A 24,662-nucleotide genomic window follows, 5' to 3' on the forward strand; every position below is an offset into this window, starting at 1 on the left:
TCAAATCCTCATTCTTCCATTGTAAGAGCCAGGGGGGAGACTGTGCTGCTTTTTACCTTTATGGACCTTGTCACCTTTGCTAAGCACAAGGTCTTACAAATATTAGGGGCTTTATAAAGCTTTGCTGAATTAGATGGACAGGTTAGCCAGTCCTGCTGCCCTCTGCCTTGTTCAGACTACTACTGAATTATTATGTTCATTTCTGGGCACCTCATTTTTAGGAAGGATGTTGATAAGAGAGGGCAGCAGATAGAGCTAGCCTCAAAGTCCAGGAGATCTGGGTTCAAGTTGACTCTCTGACACATACTTCCTAACAAGCACAATAATGGCAAAGAGTGGCTTCATCTTTATCTCCCTGATAGCCATAATATTAACACCATAGAGGAGAAGAGTATAAATATTTGAGTTGTCGAATTCCCTCCATTTTTTTTTTCATTTTACGGTAGTTAAAAATGAAGCAGTGTCAGCTAGGTGGCAAAGTAAATAAAGACAGTCCTGGAGTCAGGAGGACCTGAGTTCAAATGTGACCTCCAACAACTCTACTCTTACTAGCTATGTGACTCTGGACAGGTCACTTAACCCCAATTGCCTCAGGGGAAAAAATAAAGCATTGTGGATAGAGAGCTGGCCTCCTACTTTTGAATCATACTGGCTGTGTGGCCCTGGGCAAGTCACAACTTCTGGGGGCTTTAGCTAGACAACTCTCTACCAAGTGCCAACCTGCATTGGTAGATGGCAGTTCTCTCACCCTAGAGCTCCCTACACTTGTGAAATCTACATCTCCAGTACCTGTCCCTACAGATAATCTGGATATTGTGGCAAGGGGTACTGTCAGCATCCTGAAGCTCCTTGAGCTCAGAGGATCAGTTTGAAGAAAATGGGTTGTTCTGCACGCAGAAAAGTGGGGGCGGGGAGAGAAGAGACAATCTTTTAGCTGTCTTCAAGGATGCATTTGAAAACGGTACAGATTTGTTCTCTTTGACCGCACAGGAGCAATGCATGCAACGAGCTGCAACAAGGCAAGTTTAGGCTTCACGGAAGCCGAAATTAACAATTTGAGCAGTGAAAAGACAGAACGTCAGTCTGTCAAGCGACAAACTTTTATTAAACATGCCAGGCATGGTGCTGGCGATATAAAGAACTACTAAAGACAGGCCTTGCCCTCAAGGAGCTCACATGCAAGCAGCTTAGGGTGCCTGGTCTTCGAGGCACGGATGTTTGACCAGGTTGGGTAGGAGAGGGGAACCTTGCGCCGACAAGGGTTGGATTTGGGGAGACGCTGAGATGCAGCTCAAGCCAGAATTTATCATGAGCTGCAATGGCAGTCAAAGAACTCCAGGGTCAGGCCCGGGGTGGGGGGAGGGGTGGTGGACAAGAGCGGAGCTCTCCGACTTGCTCTATGCCCTACGTGGGCCAGCCAACCGGGAGCCGGCTTCTCCTTCCTCCGTCCTTCCCCCTGCGCACGCGCGAGCATTTTTTTTTCTCCCGCCCCTCCCCCCCCTGACTCGGGAGCGCGAGCGCGAGCGCGAGCGCGAGCGCGGTGGGTGCTACGTTAGTTCAGTCACGCAGCACTGCGGTTCTCGCCCATGGCCGCTGCGCCTGCGCGTCCCTTCAGGCTGCCGCTCGAGAGGCTGGGATCTAAGGGGCGGGGGTTTTTCCATTGCCACAATGAATAGCTGGTGCGTTCTAAGGGCCCGGCAGCAATTCCATCCTAGAAGGTCCCGCACGCCCTTGAAAGGCTGCAGTAACGAGCTTGTCAGTCAGTCCCTTTCCTGGCCCTCGCTTGGGGGACAAAGTGGGTCGTGCTCCCACCAGAGAATGAAGGGACTGGTTTGTTTGTTTTGTGGGGGAGGTTGTGAAAGATAAATAGCCCCGCGCTAGAGCGAGCCGGCCTAACGGTTTGACCGCTGCGCAGGCGCAGACGGCACCGACTGGAAGGAGGGGCATGGGTGGGGGGAGGTGGAGGAGGGAGGAATAGGGCCAGTGTCTCTGGAGGGCTGGTGGACATTTTAAAGTGTAAGAGAGGGGACCAAGATCGTGCCGGACGAACAGTACGTGAGCTCCCAGGCCGACCCCTCCCCCCATTTTCCCCTCCGCCCTAGCTCTGTGGGAGGGACCAAGCTCGAAGCGGCACCCGCTTCTGCCGCAACCCTGCCCCGGCCATGGGCTCGCCTGCCCAATCAGGAGGCCTGCGGCGAGAGGGACTGCGCACTCCGCCAATGGAGGAGGGAGCACGCAGTCGGTGGCGCTATGGGATAGGCAAATGGGAGAAGGGGGCGGTGCTTAGGTCCCACCCCCTCCAGCCTGGACCGGAAGTCTGGAGGGAGGAGGAGGCGCTGCTAGGGGAGCGAGAAGGAAAAGGAGGAGGAGCCACCGGGAAGAAGGAGGGGTTCTCTGGGGTGAGCTCGCCCATTTAACGCTCCCTCTTGGTGTACGTAGACCCCTCGGTCTCTGTTCTCTGAGCCCAGCGGAGGAAGCCCCATCCAGGTAAAGGGCGCTCGGCAGCCGTGGGCCGTCACCCCTGCTAGGGTTCTCTGCTCGGGGGGAGGGGTTGAAGGGGGTCTCCGCTCCTTCGGGTTCGCCCGAGCTGGCCCAAATCTCCCTCCCCGTGGACCACTGTGGCTCCCACTGCCCGCTGCGAAGGGCAGCTCCCCTTGGGCCCTTGAGACCTTCGAGTCGGACAACTTTTCGTTTAGGGAGAGGACTTTAGAGGTCATCTCGGCCACACACCCCTTTTTTTAAGAAAGTAGAAAATTGCGGCCCATAGGAATGCTGCGCCTCACTCAAGGTCACCCAGATCGAGGGGGGCCTGGGTAGAGACTTAGCGGGTTGGCTTTGCGGGGATGTGGCTAAGTAGATGAGACGAGGGGGTAAGAAGTAGATAGGATGCTTGCGGGAGTGAACAAATTTCCCTTGCAGTTTGGGGGAGAAATAAGTAGATCCCTGGTATTTTATCTACAAGGCACACGATTTATTTCTCTCGGGGAAGTGGACTCTGAATTAAGATGTATCTCTAGGAATGATTTCTTGTAATCCCTGTAGGATTTGGAATAGAGTAATTCCTTAAAGTGGTCCTAATTCCTCAGAGTAATTGTTAGAAGTCAGCATTTGAAAGGGACTTAGTGGAAAGGAGTAAATTAGAGAGCAGTTTGGGTAATTGTGCCCATTTATCAGTAGCAAGTGCCCATCTTTGGGGGGAAGTAGGAAAGGGGTGTGATCTTTTTTCTAAATATAGATCATAATCATTAGCCATGCCCCTCACTTTACAGATAAGGAAACTAAGGCCCCTAGAAGTTCAAGTGACTAAGTTTAAATAGAGGCAGTGGAGTCCTTTTTGGTGGGTTCCTTTCCTAAGGCGCCCCGCACCCCCCCCCCCCCATTTAAGCTTCTGTTCTGTGAACTGAAACAGGTCTTTTCAGATGTCGATTCTTCCTACCTCGTGGTCTATAAAACCAGTCCCTTTCCTAAAATGGAGGAAGGGGCTGTGAATAGGATACCCTTCCCCCAATGCCTTCTTAGTCTAGAATGTTACAGTGATTGGTGCTGGCTCAATGATTGCATTTCAGTGGTTTGGTGTCCAGCTAGATTGCTTTGGAATAAACTGGAACTTATAACCGCAAATAATTTCTTATTTTTGACCAAACTGCACCAGCCAGAATGCCTCATCTTAGTGTCTGGAATATACAGTTTACATTGGAAGGACCTTTTTATTAATTCCTCTCTTGTAATACCATTCTCATCTGAATATATTCTTGATTAGTCCTATTGGCAAACTTTCTATTCTGGCTCACAAGTTAGGCCATGACTTTGCCTAGTGTACTGCTTCAATCCAGAGATAAAAAGCAAATCACAAAAACTGTGTTCTAGAAAAACAGTAAATACAAATGCCCTCTCCCCCATACAGTGCCTAAGGCAACTGTGTGGTTGTTCAGCCCTGTCTGACTCTTGGTGATTCCATTTGGGGATCACTTGGCAAAGATCCTGGAGTGGTTTACCATTTCCTTCTCCGGCTCTCATTTTACCAATGAGGAAACTAAGGCAAACAGGGTTAAGTGACTTGCCCAGGGTCATACAGCTAGTGTCTGAGGCCGAATTTGAACTCCAGGCCCAATACTCTGTCCACTGTGCTGCCTCGATGCCCCAAGTACACTGTTGTCTTATAATCCCCCCAAATAGGGTGCTGTGAGACTTTAAAATGAAATTAGAGTGGGTATAGGGCCATTTTAAAAGAGTATAACTTAACTTACCTAACCAAAATATAATTAATGTAAACAAAGTTGGATTTGTACTACAGTCTGATAATCTGAGTCCTTTAGAAATGAATTTTAAAATGATCGTTATGGCATGAAGTTAGCTGGGTGTTTTACCTTTGCTAATGATAATCCTTTAGCAGTCTAGACAAATAGGATCCAACAAGTGGCTTATTGTCTCCATTTGCCATGCCATTTGTTGCTTCAAACATTCCCGAGAAGATGGGGGAGGACAGGCAAGCTCGAGAATGGTTTGGGGACATGAATTCCTGCCATCCCTCCTCTGTTCCCTGAGTTGTTGCAGTTGGTGCAGGCCCTGGTGAGGATTAGGAACAATTGGAGCCTGAGCTGCCTCGTGGAGCTGCTGAGGTGAGGTGTCCCCTCCCCGCACTTCCTCTCCTTTCCACTAGGGGAAAGTTGTATGTCAGTAGTTCTGACTCATTTGGCCTTTCTTCTCTTTTTCCCCCAACTTTTAAGAACAGCCTTTTTTCTGTAAACATTCCATTGTGTCAAGGTTATATCATTCCCAAGTCATAATTCCCATTTACACGTTGTAATGCGTTTCTCAGTTTGAAGTGAGAGAAACTGGATCTGTTATATAAGGATTTCCTGATGAGAAACCTCACTCTCCATGTGGGTTGGCACTTTCTCTGCTTCTTAACATCTTTAGAAGTTGCTTAAATGTTAAGGCTGGGTCCCACAGCCAGGATGTGCCAGGGGTGGGACTTGGATATAGAACCTAGACCTAGATCTTCTGACTCCTGAGCCTGCTAGCTCTCTCCTACACCACAGTTCCTTTCTCTTAAGTTTTATTACTTGCTCCTCTTGAAAAAGTTATGTGAGTATATTTTTTAAATTGCCTAGAATTTATTAAATCACCCAAGACATGGGGAAGACCTCAGAAGCTGATGCTCTTGAAGCAGTTGATCAGTAGCAAAAAAGACCACTAGATTGTTATTACATAACTGGTGGGAGAAAATCACAGTGAGCACCCTAAGGCATTTTCCTGAGCTCCATGATTTTCTGTTGGATATTTACTGAATGTAATTTCATTGAAGGCAAGGACTGTATCTTTGTAGTCCAGCTCCCTGAAGTGACTTAGAGATTGTTGACAGCCACAACCAGAACCCAGGTGTTCAGCTTCGCCCCACTATCTTTCTCTTTTCCCAGGCTTCAGACTTTGGTCCCTTCATTCACACCGCTACCACTCAAATTCCTGACTTTCTTATCCCAAGCTTGGACTGTTGGAATCCCTAACTATAAAGGGCATTACAATTCCTGTACTTCTCAGCATATAGACTTGCCCTACCCCTGCCAGTTTAATCTTCATTTCCTGACAAACTGCTTTCATTTTATTTTTCCCTGGTCTGCAAACTTTCAAAGGCACCTCTAGTGAAAAGTCCAAAGTCTTTTGCTGGGCATTTAAGGCCTTTTTGTAGGCTGGCCCCAAATCAACCTTACTTGCAGCTCTTTACCTATGCATCTTCCCATATAGAATTCCTTCCCCTCCTATCCTTTATTGAAATTTTACCCGTCCTTCAAAATCTAGTTTAAATGATCACTCCAGTTGGCAATGATCTCTCTTTACCTTTGTACTCCTATAAAACTTTTGGTTTGTGCTACTCCTCTGGCCCTTATCACCTGCTTCCTGGGATTATAAATATATGTGTCTGTTCTGGCTGCCTTGTTAGAAGCATGCCTTTGTGTTCCTTACTGAGGCTAGGGTTCGTTTATCTCTTAGAACTACAACTGAAGGACAACTTGTGTTGATTCTTTCAACTTTCTTCTCTACAGAAACTCAACATGTCTATTTTGAAGATCCAAGCAAGAGAGATCTTCGACTCTCGTGGAAACCCCACTGTTGAAGTTGATCTCTACACTGAAAAAGGTGCAGACCTCATTTACCTGTCTGGTCCCCAGTTTTTCCTGCCTCCTTCCATCCTCCCACTACCCTCGTGTAAACTGGCTACTTTTTCATCATGTTAAAAAAGTCTGTTTTTAAAATGTAAACCAAACCTAACACTTTAGATGAGATATTTCTTAGTTACATAGCACAGACCTGGCACATAGTAGGCACTTAATAAATGATTTTTTCCTTCCTCGTGTGTAAGAAAAATCTTCTTTGGTACATATGAGTAAGCTATAGCTTGTGGATGACTAATGGGGTGGGGCACACACGAGAACATTACTTGGTGCTTCCAAGTGTGCTCAACTTATCCTCACTCAGTTTTTGGAGACAAGGAGATGAGAAAGCAAGGCTAGACACAAGAACGTTTTCCCTCCAGAATTCAGAGTGCACCAATTGGATTTGTCTTTGTTTGACATAACAGGAAAGAAGCCAAGTATTTACAGGTTTAAAATGTAGCCCTTAATTGCTTTGTAACCAAAGTAGGGACAGAAGTAAGATGGCAGAACTCCCATCAAAACTTTGTAGTGCCTGGTGCCGATTCACAGGGTTCTTGCAGGTCTCCCCAGGAAGCAGAAGGATTGAGGTTTTGTTACTTCAGTAAAATATGAGTTGGAGCCCTTTTGTTTTCTCCCTTCTTTTCCCAACTACCCCTTCTGAAAGATGTTGGGCCTTGGCATTACTTAGCATACTGCTGGTTAGTGAGAACTGAGGCTTCTCACTGTCAGCCATAACTTGTCTAATAAACCTCTTCCCTCTTCTGCTTTTCCTACCCCCGTTTCTTTCCTTCTTACCAAAAAAGGGCTGTGTAATCTACCACTTTTCATTGACACAGTTTGCCCCTTCCTTTATGAGGAAGTTGACCACAAACTGCCTTCTGTAGCTAAACCAAACCAGTCTCTGAGGTAGGCATGCTCAGTAAATGTCTTTAGGATATGCATGCTTCATGTCACGTAGGCTGGGCATCTCTTTGATTCGAGGCTGCTCTCTTTAGTCAGAAGGTTAAACTGGCCAAAGGAAAATAAATTGAACTTTTAAAAAGGTGGGGGGAAAAAGGTTAGACTTGAGCCTGGAGCCATAAGGGGATGCATACCTTTAGGCAGTTAGAAAGGAGCCCATGGAAGCATGAGAGTTCTAAATTTCCTGGTGAATTTAGATGTTAGATCTGAGCTTAAAATAAGTGTACTTTAACTCTTTCTGCTTGTCAGCCATTGGCATTTATAACCCAGACATACCCACTAGTTTGGCATATATTTCCTAGGGAAACCCTCAATTGCTCACACTCAGTTATTGCCTAAAATACCCCACCTGCCTACAGGTTTAGATCCAGATCTTTGAAATGGACTTTTAAAACATGATTTACCAGGGCCCCTCCTCACTTTTCCCTTTTTAATTAGTCCTCTGTAGGCATGAGCCTAACCAACTGGCTTTCTGTAGCTGTAGAAATGCATAGTTGAGATTCTTTGCAGGTTCCATTACTTCCACGCTTTGTGCCTTTTCTTGTCTGCTCCGGTTTTTGGTGGTGTTCCATCTTAGTTCTTCAGACCTCCTGTTGTGCCAGGACCTAATGCAATAAGCAATCACAATAGACTTTGTTCCCTGGCCCAGCTGAGCTGATTTTGCTTCCTGAACGGTTGAATGAGCTTGCTTGATGAATGTTTGAACCGGCCTTAGGACTGAAAACTGGCTGCCTGATTCAGCTTGATTGAAGAGCACTACAACCACAGCGCTCTCTCCCTCCCAGGCTCTTCTCCAAGCCTATTACTGTACATGACCCTAAATGTAGCCTTGTAAATGATGTAATACTTGGACCTGATAAGGATGAGTATTAGGGGAGACTAGAGGAAACTAGATTTCTGTGGAGGTGAACCCTCTCAATTGATACAGGGAAGTGCAAAGAGCATTGTTTCCTTCTCACTTCTGCCATCTGTGAGTGGGAGACGTAACTATTGGCATGGCTTTTTGATGTACACCTAGATGATTATTACTGTTTTCTTTTCTTTCTTCCTTCCCCCACCCTCCACCACCACCCCTCCCCACCCAAAAAATGAAATGAAAACACCCCTCAGGTCTCTTCCGAGCTGCTGTGCCCAGTGGGGCTTCTACCGGTATCCATGAGGCCCTGGAGCTCCGAGACAATGATAAGACCCGCTACATGGGGAAGGGTAAGACAACCTCACTGTCTTCCATGCTGGGTGCGTTACTCTTGGGAATCCCCTAAGCCACAGGAGCTGCTACTGTTACTCCTTTTCCATATTGTTCACCTATTTGTGTTTGTAGCTGGGTACTCAATATGAGTGATGACCATGTGTGTAGATCGTGACATTTCTCATCTTTACTGTGTCCCTTATCCTATAACGTGTCTTTTAGCTAGTTCCTATTCTGTAGTTATTGATCAATAACATCCTGCAAAATTAGTAATGCATTTATGGTTAGCCTGTTAAAATTAAGCATGTGTATGAAAGGGAGACTTGATCATTTTGGTTTAGCACCTCTTTAAAGTAAAACCAAAATCGTCTATGTAAATTCCATAAGCAAGTCATTTTTTGTAGTTCTAGCAGAAGATAACATGGCCAAATGTAGTACGCTCTGTATTTCCTAACCTTAGAAATGGACAGTATCCTATCCTGTTGAAATAGCATTTTCCTGTTTGCAGGCCAAGAATTCATTTCCTGGTTATTCCAGAAGCTTTTTAGAGGCCCTTTCCCTGAGGCCACCCACCATTCAACGCCTTGATTTGACCCTTTTCCTATTCCAGGACTTCTCCCTACTTGAGGCCACCTTGGCAGTTCTGCCACCCCCATCTCAAGGCTAGAGTACCCTGAGGTCCTACCCCTAGTTATGCCCATTCATTCTCTCCTGACCCTGCACCACCATTAGCTTTTCCCCTTGCCCACCTATCCTTACATTTTTGTGGAATTAACAGTATTTAGGTAAGGCATACCTACTGTAAACATGCATATATTGCATATAACGTGTTTATTTCCATTACAGCAACCCACATAGTCTCTTCTTCTTAAATAAAATTGGGGGGGGGGCGCGGTGCCATGGCAGTGAAGACGCTAGGATCTCTTAGCTGGCAGGTTTGCAAAGATGACTCAGTAGAGTTTGGAAATTGGAACTAGGTTCATGAAAGTAAATCTTTTAGAGAAAGACTTCCTACTTTTGTTGGTTTTTAAAAGAGAACAGTACTATAAGAGTTTAGATTTCTCTATTTCCCTTCCTCTGTTATAAGAAATCTTCCTTTGAATTGAGTCTTATACAAGGGTTCCTCATTCCATATGCAAGTCTTAATTCTCCTGTTTGTTGAATTGCAACGATTTCCCTAGAAACAAAAGCAGAGTCCAGTGAGGATTAATGTTTCAGTTAGGGAATAATAGCTCCAGGAGCAAATGAAACTCCCTAAAGAATCTCTGCTCTCTGCTGGAAGGAAGGTTGCAGTGGAAAGAACCTGACCTTAGAGTCAGAAGAGATGATTTTGAGTTTGGGCTGTGCCTGCTGCAGCAGATCACTGGCCTACTAGAGTGGGGGTTTGGAGGAAAGCCCATCATAGACAAATACAACCTGTAGAAAAGCGAGCTCTTTATTATTGCTGTTGTTGGGCATATTGTGTTACTGAAAGGAAAGTGGGAAGATCATATCAAAGAGCATCCAATTATTTTCCAATTAAACAGCTTAAATTCCTTGATCTCTTTCCACAAGATCATCTCAGTTCAAAGGGAGGTAAAATAAATACTTGTCGAACAAGTGCTAAGTCCGAGGATCCTGATTCATTCTTCTCCTTTTCTGCTTTTTTGTTGCTTTGTGTCCTATGCTGTCTGATCTTTTCTCAGTGTTTTACTTTTTCCTTTTCTCCTTCTCTGTCACTCTTATGCCTGGTCAGGTGTCTCCAGACCGGTTAAATATGTTAATGAGTTCCTGGCAACAGCCTTATCTACCCAGGTAATGGACTGGTAAAGCTTTGGCCGTGATCTGTCTGCAGATGGTATTTCCAGTGCATGGTCTTCCAATTAACCTGCCAGCAGGCATTCTTAGATGGTGGCTCTCTGGTTTTAACTCTTTGGGATCCTATGTGAAAATATTCAGGCTAAGCAGGGGAGCCTGAAAGTGCTGATGGGAAAGAGAAGTGGGCGTTTTAAAAGAGAAGCTATTTACAAGGCACGGTGGATCTAGACCTCATGCTGACCATTAGCGGTGATCATCTAGTAATGCCTGTTCGGCCTGTGTATTAATGTCAGTGATTTGATTTGCTTGTTCCTTCCAGGTGTCTCAAAAGCGGTTGAGCACATCAATAAAACTATTGCCCCGACCCTGGTTAGCAAGGTAGGATCCTTCCTCATTTTAACTAATCATATTCCCAATTTCAGTGGCCTTTCCTCTTTGTTAAAAGTCATAAGAGCTGGAGGAACCAGCCTGTGGGATTTTCTATCCAGTGCATGAATACACTACAGCCTAACCTAATATCTGGCTGGCTCTTTGCTTTCCTTCTAATGACAGGTGGGATTACATCACTAAAGAGGTAAGACTCTTGTCTAAGGGCATATAGATCTAGTTGCCTTCCTAGGATTTTGACCTTTGCTTGGAATTAAAAATGAGGGAGAAGTGTGTAAGAGAGCCTGTCTTTCTCAGTGAAAATGGAATTGGAAGCTAGAATCACTTGTTCACTTCTTATGGACTATATCATTACCATTCTTACCAACTTTTTAAAAATTTATTATCTTAAGAAAATCATTTGTGCAGAAAGAAAGGAAAAACCACCCTCTTTGTCAGGGACAGAATTCTTCTTGGAACCAGATTTCATCAGATAACTCCAGCAGTATTTGAAGGACCTTTTGTTTGCTTTAGCAAACCTACATTTTTGCCCTGTCTGCATTACTGTTACACTTGAGAAATTTCCTTTCACTTACATATAAACTAAACGGAATGTTGCTCAACTCCCTGAACTCTAAATGAGTTACAAAGTAACCTGACTTTAGGAACTGGCTCTCCCTCCCAACTTTCCTCATTATCTTGATAGTTATACCATTGTCCTATGGTAGAAACCACAGGCTTCTCAATAACTTTTCAATTCTCTTGTTTTTATTATTGGCAAATTTTTACTGCTTCAGCCTTTAAAATACCTTTTGTATTTCTGTTTCCCTCTCCATTCCCTAGAGCTACTATCATGCGTGAATTACCGTATGCCACCCCAATAATTAGTCCTACAAGCCAGTGGCGTGTGTGTACACGCATACACACATGTGTATACGCACGCACACACACACACACACACACCCCACACACACACACATCCCTATCATATTATTCCCTTGGTCAAAGAACCTACCGTGGCTGTTTTGCTGACCATATTTGTTACAAATGCTTCAACCTAGCCCTCCCTACACTGGCCTCACTTTATATCAGCTGCCTTGTATCCCCCGTGTACACCCCCACAACCAGCCAGGTTTCCTTATACTCCTCAGATACCATGTTCTTCTCTTTGCCTTGGATTGCATGTACAGGTCTGCCCCTTGACATGCGTGCATTCCCTATTCTTAAGTACTAACTGTCCAAGGCTCAGTTCAAGTCCCATCCCCATCATGCTGCCTTTTCCCACCACTTCAGTCCACTCTGATACCTGTCAAGGAGTTAAACTAATTTTTTTTTAAACAAGCATGGTAGAGTCTGTTGATCTAAATGAATGTTGTCCTTCAAAGTCATCATTCTGGAGCATAATATGTATGTTTTATTCTGGGTATGCTTCTTTTGCTCAGAAAAGGCTAAGAACTCTCTGAGTTTGGCTTTTTTAGTTAATTTCCAGGCTTTACAATTTGCAAGAAAACCAACTGTTGTCACTTTATGGTCACTTTGTTGGTTTCCCTTGCCCTTCAACCGAAACCAGTTGTGCCCATCTTGATTAATTACCTGTTCATCAGATTAGGTTCCAAGTGACTTTTGACTCTGTGCAAAAATTGTCTGGCCTAAATTTACACTGATTTGGCAGAAGTAAAGAGATAGAATGTGCAGACTCTAAAGTCATTTCCAGAAGAGCCCTAAAATAAATGTGAAATAAGAATATTGGAATAAGCATAATGCTTCCCAGAGTAAGCACTTTGAAGGAAAATATTTGAATGGATGGATGCTGCCATTTCTTGAAAATCAGTCATATGATTTCACAATCTCATGTCTGTATCTCTAGACTTCGTGTTTTTTGAGAGCATCAGGCATGCCTTTTAACTATTATCCCTGTAATACAAGATAAATTCATAAGAATCTGGTATATACTTCTCAGCAAGGAGGACAGTTATAGAAAAGAATAGAGATGGACCTCATCTTTGTCTCCCATAGCAAGAGAAGTGCAAATAGTTAATTGGTTGACTCCTTTCCATGTAAGACAGTGTGGTAAAGTGGACAGAGGGCTGGCCTCAAAGCCAAGACGCCCGAGTTCTAGTCCCACTTCTGACACTTCTGACACTGGCGGTGTAATCCTGAGCAAGTCTTTCAGTCTCTTAGTGCTCCATCTTAGCAGCCCTCTTGAGACTAAATTTCACGAAGAATCCCCTATGTCATTGATATTACAAGTCCCACTGATAGCCTGTGCACGTTGGACATAAATGGATGTCCGCTCATAACTGATTTTAAAACTCGTACCAAACAGAGGGAGGGAATCTGAGATCCAGAGTTCTGGGGCCATTTCTTCCCCTCAGGTCATTTTTCAGGTCTTGGTAAGGGAGGGTGCCAGATGAGATTCAAGATTTTCTCCCTCCAGTTCTGTGATCCTGTTAGACCTTTGTCCCATGCCAGCAGTTCTTTCAGCCATCTTCAGGCCTCAGAAGCCACTGGTGAAGTGGCAAAAGTTATTCCTTTCTGGAAACTTTTTTTCTTTCTACTTTGCAGAAAGTGAATGTTGTGGAGCAGGAGAAGATCGACAAATTGATGATAGAGATGGACGGCACTGAAAATAAATGTGAGTCGCTTATACTGATGAACTTAATACAAAAGGGCATGGAATTCTCTATATCTGAAGACAAACACAAACAATGTCTTCTGTGAAGAACATTTGCCCAATCACTCTGTAGATGGAGGCACCCTAGATAGATAGCCTTGTGCTGACAGCAAGACCTCAGCTTTTTGGGGACCATGAGAGCTGGGTGTATTTATAGGGGCAAAAGCCAAGTTGCAGAACTTTTAGAAAGACGGAGGAGTAGAATTATGGAATATAGATTTTTTCATTTTTGTTTGTTTTTTCTTTTTACGTTTTTCCTCAATTACATGTAAACAAATTTTTTTAACATTCCATCTGTTTTTTAATTTTGAGTTCCAGATTCTTCCCTTTCCCTTCCTTGAGAAGGTAAACAATTGGTATAGATTATATGTGTGCAGTCATGCAAAGCATTTCCATGTTGTGAAAGAAAGAACGTTTTCTTGAAGTAGTTTAGCCAAGAAGGAGAAGAGAGCTAAAGGGTGATAGCTAATAAGTATGGTAGGATCCTTTTCTAAGAATGGGGAGGACATGGGTATGTTTGTAAGCATTAGGGAAAGAACCAGAGGATAGCAGAGATGGAAGATTAGAGAACACAGGGGTGACAGGAGAGGCCACTCCTGGGAGGAGAGGGAAGGGAATGAGATCAAAGATGTGTATAAAGCAGTTGGACTCTGACTTTTCATTGAGAATGGTGTGGAAGAAAAATAGAATATCTAATCACGTGAGATGAGGGCGGGAAAGAAGAGAACTCCTGTCCAATGGTCTCTTTTGGTTATAATGTGAAAGTGGACTGAAAGTGGGAGGAGGCTGCTGTGGAGAGTGAGAATTGAAAAGAAGGGCCTAGTTGTGATACTATAACCTCAGTTTGTACTGGATCCAGCTTTGTTCAACAACACATCAGTGGGAGGGAGGGAGGGATTCTGGTTTGCGGTTTGACAAGGTGTGGTCTGCAGTAAGATGAGGGGATGAGAAATTTGAGAGTAAGAGAATAGTGTAAACTGGGACTGGGTTAAGACAGGGAAGGGAGGGTGGTCTAGAAAAGGTTTGGAGGATGGAGAGGATTGGAGGTCATGAAGAGGATTATCATCAGAAATGATTGCTTAAGACATTTATTTAGCATAGGTTGTTAAGGTGAGACTAGGATGGTTCCAGTTTGTACATTTCTTAAAGCTAATAACATGGAGAACAACTACATACATGCTCTCCCACAAAACATTTTTCAGTACCTCCATCATAGACCAAATATTAACTTGAATTGTAGAGAGTGTTCTCTAGTAACAGGCAGCCAATGACAAAGTTTGGTAATAGGATGGGTAACTTTCAGAAGATGAGCTTTATTTAACAGCTCTCCTTTCTGCCATTTTAGCTAAATTTGGTGCAAATGCTATATTGGGAGTGTCTCTGGCTGTTTGTAAGGCCGGAGCTGCTGAGAAGGGTGTCTCCCTGTACCGCCATATTGCTGACCTTGCAGGCAATGCTGAAGTCATCCTTCCAGTTCCAGTGAGTTACTTCTTCGTTTCTTTATGGCCCAGAACGTATTCTGAGAAAGTGTCACATGATTTAGGTTTAAATTCCACCTAGAATGGCCACAGGCAAGTCCCTTTTTCCTAAGTGAACAACCACCACTACCACTTTACATTGTTGTGAATATCAAATGAAATAATATTTGTAAAGCACTTTGCAAACCTTAAAGCCCTATTATATGAGTGCAGGCTATATTTTCTGGGCCCTAAGTGGGTTTATTTTTATGGGTCTTTCCATGCAGCATTTATAGAGGTAATACAAGAAGATGTCTTAGTGCTTTGGGAGGGATGATCCCAGCACAGATAGCACCAGGACCTTAACCATGGGGTGTGCTACCTGTCAAGGCTCAAGCGTTGACCAAGAGTATTTGTCCTTTCTGAACCCTAGAATAGTTAGGGCAGATCCTTTGATGGATTAAGTGGATCTGTCTCTACTTTTCCACAGGCCTTCAACGTGATCAACGGTGGCTCCCATGCTGGTAACAAGCTGGCCATGCAGGAGTTCATGATCCTCCCTGTTGGAGCGGCAAACTTTAAGGAGGCCATGCGCATTGGAGCTGAGGTCTACCACAACCTGAAGAGTGTGATTAAGCAGAAATATGGACAGGATGCCACCAATGTAGGGGATGAGGGTGGCTTTGCTCCTAATATCCTGGAGAATAAAGAAGGTAAAGAACCTTGGAGTGCAATGAGCTGACTTCATTTTATAGCCTGACATGATTTTATTCCAGAAGGGTTTGGGGGTACTCTTCTTGCCTATTTTGGGGCTAGCCTTACGCTTTGCTGCCTGGGCTCTTTTGTTATCATTTTCAGACTTAAGATCAGACTGCTTAGGAGGCTTTGCTCTTCATTGAGTATAAAAATATGATTTTTATTTTTTATTTATCCTTACATTTATTATCTCTTCTCACTTCCTTCCCTCTTCCGTTGAAGAATAACTCATCAGGGAGGTGCTGCATCAGAAGGCACGTTTTTCTGTGGGTGCTGATACAGCTGGGCCACTTGGCATTCAGGCCTCCACCTCCACAGTACTTGTATTTTTTCTTGGGTTTTCAGCCACTGATTCATCTAAACTGCTGCTTTTGAAAGGGCTGATCTCAGCTGCTTACTGTAACTGTAGCTTGGTGAATGCAGCTGTTCCTGAGCTATAAATCTGGGCCAGTTGTCGATGGGGAAGACTGTTTCTTAAAGACCTTACCAAATTTCCTGCTGTGTGACCTTCTAAGGGCCACGCTACCCTCAGTTAGAAACAGCTTCTCATTACCAAGGCAGGGAGAGCAAAGGTAACTGGAACCAGGAGCGGGAGAAGTTCTGTGGAGAGAGTGTCTCTTGCCCTCCCTGTTAAACTCCCTGCTTGATGCCCATTGAAGTGAAATTTGTTTTCACCTGCCAGTGTTTTCTTACCTCCTTTGCTGCTGCCGTCTCTTCCAGCTCTGGACCTGCTCAAGTCTGCTATTAGTAAGGCTGGCTACGCTGATAAGGTCGTAATTGGTATGGATGTCGCTGCCTCAGAATTCTTCCGATCTGGGAAATATGACTTGGACTTCAAGTCTCCTGATGATCCCAGCAGATACATCTCCCCTTCTGAGCTTGGGGACCTCTACAAGAGCTTCGTCAAGGACTATCCCGGTATGAGTTACCTGATAGGGGTGTTCCACCATTCCCGGGGGGTAGTTCCGTATACCAGCTACAGGACCATGAACAAACTATTTAACATCTTGAAATTAATTTGCTTGTTGGTAAAATGATGGACTTGGATTCCATGATTTGGATTACTTTCTACGATTCTATAAAAAGTCTATGTGATGCTGTGGGACACCAGGTTTTTTAATGACTAAGAAACAGAATGGGGCAGGGCAGCTCATGAACTTCAGCAGCTGGGGTTATCCAGATGCCCATCCCTGGGTCGTTTCTGTAAAGCACAATTATAACGCTGTGGAAGCACATAGAGATTTATCCACATTCTCCTTTTCTTTTTTCCTTAGTGGTGTCTATTGAAGATCCCTTTGACCAGGATGATTGGGGAGCTTGGAAGGATTTCACTGCTACTGCAGGCATCCAGGTGGTAGGGGATGATCTCACAGTGACCAATCCCAAGCGCATTGAAAAGGCTGTGAACGAGAAAGCCTGCAACTGCCTCCTCCTCAAAGTGAACCAGATTGGCTCCGTGACTGAATCTCTCCAGGCGTAAGTCCTGTTCGGGGACAGTGGAAATAACCTCTGCAGGGAGAGAGTAGGACTCAGGCTTCTAAGCAGGCATCCTTATCCAGTGGAGAAAGGAAACACCACCCACCCTAGCCCTCTTGAGATTCCTCTACCTGGTGACCTCACCTCTGAGCCTGTTTCCTCATCTTAATAGCCATATTAACCACTTCCCAAAGTTGTTGTGAGATTTTATGTGTGAACTGTTGTGTAATAGTGCGATATGAATGGCAGTTTTGAGAAGGGTAAGTTTTGAATAAGCTTGAAGTAACAACTTTCAAAGAGTCTTTGCCTTTGGTATCAAGAATTTGGTGTTTTTTGGTGGGGGGGGGGGCAGGACAATTGGGGTTAAGTGACTTGCCCAAGGTCACACAGCTAGTTACATGTGTCCACCTAGCTGCCCCGGTATCAAGAATTTGAGGATAGGGGCAGCTAGGTGGCACAGTGAATAGAACAACGGCCCTGGAGTCAGCAGGACCTGAGTTCAAATTCTACCTCAGACACTTGACATGTACTAGCTATGTGACCTAAGAATTTGAGGATAATCAGAATCTAGCCTAGGGCCCAACCAGACAGTAGGTGTTTTGTGCTAAATTCAGCCTGGGCCTAGACTATTCCTGTGCATTTCACTCAGCAGTTGATTGACTTTGCCAGCCATAAATTACTCATTTATTCAACAGTTTGTGGAACTCTGGTAGTGATTTAGATTATAAAGTGACTTCTGTGTGTGTTGATGCTTTTCATAGCATCCTGTTAGGTAAAAAGTAGTGTGTTGTCCTCTTAAAGATGAGGAAACAGACTGAAATTTTAAGTGACTTGCCTGAGGCCCCATTGTGGCAGTGCTGAAACTAACCCAGGGCTTCAGATTGAGACGAGTTCTCTTTCATTATAGAGGGAATCTACTTGTCATCCATTCCCGGGAGATAGACAATTATCATCTCTACTGCCTTCCAGTTACGTGCATAATTATTCAAGGGGAGGTGTCGGATATTGACTTAGGAGCCAGGGCCTAGATTCTGTTCTTAGCTCCCTCATGACTTCTCAGGTCTTCTGTCTTAAATAGTCCTGAGTCATCGTATTTGTCTCTCACATTCCTGGATCTGCTGATAGTTCCCTGAACTATCATGCACGTCACCCAAATCTGAAAGGAAAAAAGTACCTACTTCCTAGGAATAAGTTGGGAGTACCTCTCAATTCTCTTAATCCATTAGAAAATAATCCCTATAGAAATACAAAGGATTGTTACCCTGGCTTCATTTTCTTGTGTGACCTCTAGGTGCAAGCTGGCCCAGTCCAATGGCTGGGGAGTGATGGTTTCTCATCGTTCTGGGGAGACTGAAGATACCTTCATTGCAGACCTGGTGGTGGGCCTCTGCACTGGGCAGGTGAGGACTTCCTCTGAAAGTAGTGCCTAACTTTTGCTGTGTAATGCTTTTTCAGCTAGCTGCATGATGGGACTTCTGAAGTGTAATTATATTTAACTAGAGAGAGACCCACATAAGGTAGCCATTATCTTACCCCTATGTAGCTCTGCCTTTCTGTCATCTTAAAGGGCAGGATGCCCTAGCTTTCTCCCAATAGGTCATTTGTGTAATCCAAGTCAACATTGGGCTTGTCCTCAGAATAGAAGTCTTTATGTTACTCCTGACTTGATTTTTCTTTCAGATCAAGACCGGTGCCCCCTGCCGATCTGAGCGTCTGGCCAAGTATAACCAGCTTCTCAGGTGAGGAGATGCTTTTTAACGCCTCTAGAGGCCTTTGGGGAGGGGAAAAAACTTCCAAGGCTTTGTTTGTAAATGCAAAGGATTTCTTAGAATTGTCAGTTCTCCAAGTAAATGTTGGCTTTCTCTGCATATTGCTTTCTTTGCTGACAAAGTTCTGTAGGAAAGCGCAAAATACTCCTACTACATTTAACCCCAACAAAGCTTTTAATTGCTTTTTAATGAACTTTCAGGAGAGTCCCTCCTCTCTATGCTGCTGCCACCCTCTGGTGATTAAGAGAATGAACAAAGATCATTCTTGACCCGGATTATCATGGAAGGGACCTCTAATTCGTTGTTAAGATGGGGCAGTTGTATCAAGCATTGTCGCACATTCCTCTTCCCCCTGTTGAGGCACCCTGAACTCAGTAAGGGTTTTTAAATTCAACATGTGCATATTCTCAGTCCGGAAGATTATAAAACTCAAAATTAATCTTCTAGGTTAAACTAGCTCTCTTTTTCCTCAGACCCTGAGCCTTTCCCGAGTCAGAGGTTTTAAAAATCATGGTTGTGGCCAGAGCTTTTGACTGTTTATAATGTGTTCTTTCCTCATTTGCCTACTTCCATGCATACCTGATCTTTTCACCATCTCTCCATCTTTAAGGCTTGACAGTGGCAGGTAGGAAGGAGTCGACAAACACTTGTGTAGGATGTATTGGAGAACAGACAAACTGCATCCAGGAGCTTTATGTAAGGCCTGATTCCAAAGGGATAGAGAAGCTTGATAGACTGTTGGAGGGTCTTCTGAGCTTTCCATACCCTAAGAGTGCTGAAGTCATCCATGACCCAATAACGAGGATCTGACTGGCTTCAGGCATTAAATTCTTGTAGATACAGATGGTTGGTAAGTGTGATGAATTGGCATTCTCCGTGCTTACACTTCTCTGTGTGTTTCTGTTCCCCCACAGAATTGAGGAAGAGCTGGGCAGCAAGGCTAAATTTGCTGGAAGGAACTTCAGAAACCCTCAGGCCAAGTAAGCTCTGTGACCAGGAGGCCTATGAGCTCGCAGGTGCCAGTCACCTCTGTAGAAGTCTGCTCCTGCCCTAAGAGTGGGCAGCACCAAGTACTAGACCAGTTTTGTTTTGGGCGCAGGGGCCTCCGCTGCTCAACTTCCCTCTCCCTTCCACCTTTCTGTGATGTTCTCACTGCTTCGTTAGAACTGTCTTACACCAGAGATGACCTGATGTTTGGTTCTCTGTCGGAAAACCCTTATCATCTTGTGACTGGGATAGAATCACCTGGTCTCACCCCCAACCCTGGTGTTGATGTGTGGAGCCCTGTCCTTGTGATGCAGTCCCGATGAGCCCACAGGCCAGCTCCTTAGTGGCTTCTATGTGCAGAATAAAAGTATTCAGTAACCCACTGGAAAATGTTTGTTTCTCTCTGGGGTGGGTGGGGGCAATTAACAAGATGTGGCAACTGATGGGGTTGGCAGGGATGGAAAAGTCAAGACTGGTAAGTGGTAGGAGGAATGGTGACGGTGCTGCCAATGGAAATGGGAATTTGGGGGCAGAATCTTTGGACTAAGGTGAGGAAGACTGTCAAGATGAAAAGACTAAGAAGCCCTTGGGGACAGATGAAGAGCTCTGTGGCCCTGCAGGTTTCTGAGGCCTGTCTTGATACAGGAAAAAAGCAACTCTTTCCTTAGATAGGCTAAACATGTTGCCATATAAAAAGACTTATATGGCTTGGTAAGATTATTTCTAGTAAATGTCTGCCGTGCACAGAGTAGAAAATGAAATGATCCCTCTTGCAATTAGTTTATGTTCTAGTGGGGGAAACATACATGTACAAAAGCATAAATAGAAAGCTTGCAAGCACAAAATTTAATATAAAGTAGTTGGAGAGGTGAGGACTGGGAGATGGGGAGAATCTGGAAAGGCTTCATTTAGAACAGATAATGGTGCCTGAGCTGCATCTCAAAGATGGACGACTGGGAAATGAAAGCCACACTGTCCCAATTGTGAGGAGCAGACAGGTTCAGTTTGAGTATATCCTGGAGGTTCGAATGTCCAACGAAGCTGGAAAGATAGGTTAAGGCTGGGTCCTGTGGGACTCAAAATGACAAAGTTCATGTTTGATCCAGGGACATTATGGGAATTATGAGAGTCATGTGGTCAGATCTGTGTTTAAGAGAAATCCCTTTGGTAACAGTGTGGGGTGAGACTAGGCAGGGAGACCAATAAGGAGATGTCGAAATCTAGGTGAGAAGTGAGGATCTGAACTAAGGTAGTGTAACTGAGTGGAGAGAAGGGATCAGATGGGAGATACGTGAAGACAGTAACAGCAAGGATAGACAATTAATTGGGTATGTGGGGTGAGGGGCCCAGATTACAGACCTGGGAGACTGCAAGTATGGTGGTGCTTTTGACAAATAAGGAAGTTTCGAAGAAGGGAGGTTTTAGGGGGAAAGATAATGAAGTCAGTTTTAGATTGAGTTTGAGGTATCCCTGGGATGTCCAGTTTGAAATATCCTCTGGGTAATTGGTGATGTGGGCCTGAAGTTCAAGGGCAGGAACATTTGGGAGTCCTCTGCACAGATGTGATCTTTAAACCCATGGGAGCTAACAGGGTTCCTGAGATTATGGAGGGAGAAAAGAGCCTTCTTGAGGGGCAGTTTCAGGAAAGGGAAAGGTGGAAGTAAGAATATCGGGTATGAGTGACCTCCAATAAGGTAGGCTTGGCTTGAACACAGTGTCAGCTAGAAGACAACAAGAGATAGGTACTGCTGTTTTAAAGAGGCCTGGAGTTAGGAAATACATTTCCCAACATGCTAGTGGTTGGATTGGGTCTAGAAGCCAAGTAAGACTATTAACTAAGCCTTCAAGACTGGATAAAATATAGAGCACAATTCAACAACTAGATTTAAGTGGCTTTAAGATAGAAGTATGTCTAATCTCCATGGGCTTGCTCAGACATATCTGTATCCTTTTTTCTTAAACTTTTAAATTCTACCATCGCCAAACCTGACAGTGTCCTGAGAGAGAAGCTAATGGTGCAAATCACACATCAGAAGCAGCTTTAGGAAGCAACCTCTCAAAGCGCCCCCGAAGCTAGGATAATCTCCAGGAGCCAACAGAGTACTTTCCTACCCTATTTTTGTGTGGCCTCTGAAGATGAATTCTCTGAATTGCACAGGGGTTATCCAGGCCCAGCAAGGCAAATGACCAATAGGAGATATTTTCAGAGGGTGAGGATAAAATAAAACTTTGCCAGAAAGCTTGGCTTTGATCCATCACTGAAATGTCAGCTCACGTATGGTAGAATCCATGACTTTGGATATTCTAGGATATTAGCAGTGTGTGTGCTCTCAACAAATATTAAATGATTGGGTGGGAGGAGGTGGGTGGCCACAATCTGCTCCTGGGTGAGATCTGCTGTTTCTAATTGCCATGGAGTTTTTTATTAAGTTGGCCTGCTGTGTTCAGAAATGCATTGGCAAGTTAGGAAAAGAGTCATTTTTCCTTATGTGAATGCTTAACTTGACTCATCTCTAGCCACCTCCTTTTGCAGGCTTCTCTTCCCTGTTTCTCCCCCTCCCCCCACCCCCCAAAAAACAGACCCAATTTATTACTGACCTGATTATATTTCATGAAACTCAGCCATGGAGAATAGGCTGACCTCTTGTGGATATTCTCATGAATTGCTAGGATGGCGACCTTGTGTTTTAAAAGACATGACCCCCTCAAGGCCTCAGAGTGGGGTGGAGTTGAGTTAAAACAGGTATAACTTGTCTTCCTCTGGGTGTTCTACAGCGAATGTTTATACAAAGGGCTGAATTTTCAGGAGTGTTAGCATTTTGTTCATTTTTTTAAAAAAAAATACTGAAACATCTGGTAATTCCCAGTCACATTTTCCTACAGCTTACATTTTTATGATGTCTGGCAGATAAAGACAATTATCATTCCTAGGAGAATAGAAAGGGTGAGTGCAAGAGCGCGTGGAAATTCAGAGGTCAGTTCAAGGTTTTATTGAAAATTCAGCATTGCAGCCCAGTAAAAGGCTGCTTCTGTCTCCTCGTGTTTGAAGACCGTTTACCTTGAACCAAAGGTCAGCTGAGGACCTCCTTTCATACTATGCTGAAAAAATCAGGGTTATTCACCATGAACTTCCTCTTCTTTCCTTCTCATCTACAAACGCTTGCTTCATCACCCACTTTTCCTCCCTTTGATCCAGTCTCTGATGAAGAGGTGACCCTTGTTCTCACCAAGACCAACTCTATGTGTACCCTTGCTCCTATCCCCTCCTGTCTCCAGCAATTTGTCTCTATTCCCACTTTCTTGCTAATCTTCAATCTCTCTCTCCCTATGTGCTGGTTCCTTCCCTGTTATCTACAAATATGCCCAAATAGCCTACATTTTTGTTTTGTTTTGTTTTTTTGGAGGGGAAAAGGCAGGGCAATTGGAGTTGTTACTTGCCCGAGGTCACACAGCTAGTGAGTGTGTCAGTGTCTAAGGCTGGATTTGAACTCAGGTCCCCCTGACTCCAGGGCTGGTGCTCTACTCACTGCGCCACCTCACTGGCCCATATCCTACATCTTACTGATATCTTTTTTACTGATATCTTTTTTACTGATATGTTTTTACTAATACATTTCTCATTAGCCTTCCTCCCTCTGTTGCAGAGAGTCATATCTTCCAATAGAGCTTTTTTTTCTTTTTTGGGGGGGAGGCAGGGGTTAAGTGACTTGCCCAAGGTCACACAGGTAGTAAGTGTGTCAAGTGTCTGAGGACGGATTTGAACTCAGGTCCTCCTGACTCCAGGGCCGGTGCTCTACTCACTGCGTCCCCCGTATCCTACATCTTTAAAAGAAAAACCCTCACTAGACCCTACTGCCCTACATTTACCTCTCCTTCCTTTCTTAGTTAGACTCCTTGAAAAAAGCCATCTCTGCTTAGCGTCATCACTCTTCACACTCTTCTCCATCCTCCACTATCTCATGCAGCTGAAACTCTTCTCTCAGATCACCAGAGATGTCTTAATTGTTAGATCTAATGGCCTTTTCTCAGCCCTCATTTCTTGATCTCTGCAAAATTTGACAGTATTTGAGGGTGTAGTCACCCGGATACTCTCTCCTCCTTGGGTTTTGGTGACACTGCCCTCTCTCCCTTCTCTGACACTCATTCTTCTCACTCTTTTTTGTGGAATAAAGGCTCCATCCTAGGCCCTCTTCTCTCCTCTCTCTACATTCTCTATCTCAATGACCTCATTAGCTTCCATCAGTTTAATTATGACCTCTATGCAGATGACTCCCAGATCTACAGATGCAGCCTCAGAAGCTTGGGCTTCAGTCCTATATATCACCACCTGCTTATTAGACATTTTGAACTAGTTATCCTATAGGCACGTTGAATTCATTATATCAAATTAGATATCCTATAGGCACATTCAAAACAGAATTCTTAATCTTTTTTTCTTCTCACCATCCCCTTTTCTGAACTTACCTATTATTACTGAGGGTATCACCATCTTTCCTGTCTCCTAAGTTCCTAACCAAGCTTCACTCCCCACACATAACCAATTAGCCACCAAATTCTGTTTAACTCCACAACTCCTCTCACATAAATCCCCTCTCTTCACTCCTGCCCTCATCACCTCTCAACTCCGCTATTGCCAAAGCCTCATAATTGGCCTCCCTCCCAAGTCCGATCTCTCTCCACTCCAATTTATGCTCTATACAGCTGCCAAAGGGTTTTCCTAAAATGCCAATCTGACCATGATAATCCATCTATTCAGTAATGTTTCACAGCCTATTCAAGCTATCCATTGTGGTCATCTTCTTGCCACCTGTCCTGCCAATCCACCAAACTACTGGACCCTCCCAAGACCATGCCCTAAGAAGCTCAATCCACTGAGCTTTGAAACTCTTACTCTGGAACTTAAGTTATCTAGATTACTGACTCACATTGGCACCATATTGGTGCCAACTCAAGTTATCCGCTCTATCCAACTGGCCCCAAACCACACCATATGTCACAACCTATCCAGCTGTCTGCTCCCACTACTTCTTGCTACTATCCATTCCTCCCTGCTTTCTGTCTCTTTTTCCCCGACTT

At 44.4% G+C, this 24,662-nt stretch overlaps 1 protein-coding gene across 3 annotated transcripts; it reads left to right on the forward strand.

The window, feature by feature from the left end:
* Positions 1–1,923: 1,923 nt before the first annotated feature.
* Positions 1,924–19,976, forward strand: LOC118835866 (alpha-enolase-like). 3 transcript variants are annotated; one of them, XM_036743153.1, is made up of 13 exons: positions 2,350–2,487; positions 4,473–4,619; positions 6,045–6,138; positions 8,226–8,321; positions 10,421–10,479; positions 13,033–13,102; positions 14,487–14,620; positions 15,089–15,311; positions 16,075–16,272; positions 16,629–16,830; positions 18,122–18,230; positions 18,511–18,569; positions 19,514–19,976. In XM_036743153.1, the coding sequence occupies exons 3-13, from the start codon at positions 6,054–6,056 to the stop codon at positions 19,581–19,583; spliced, it is 1,305 nt and encodes a 434-aa protein (XP_036599048.1). In that variant the 5' UTR covers positions 2,350–2,487; positions 4,473–4,619; positions 6,045–6,053; the 3' UTR covers positions 19,584–19,976. The 3 variants fall into 3 exon arrangements, with proteins under 3 accessions (XP_036599047.1, XP_036599048.1, XP_036599049.1); XM_036743152.1 differs by lacking the exon at positions 4,473–4,619 and having other exon boundaries at positions 1,924–2,487; XM_036743154.1 differs by lacking the exons at positions 4,473–4,619; positions 10,421–10,479 and adding an exon at positions 10,040–10,098 and having other exon boundaries at positions 2,379–2,487.
* Positions 19,977–24,662: the final 4,686 nt, after the last annotated feature.

Source organism: Trichosurus vulpecula, chromosome 2 (assembly GCF_011100635.1).
Source record: "Trichosurus vulpecula isolate mTriVul1 chromosome 2, mTriVul1.pri, whole genome shotgun sequence".
NCBI lineage: Eukaryota > Metazoa > Chordata > Mammalia > Diprotodontia > Phalangeridae > Trichosurus > Trichosurus vulpecula.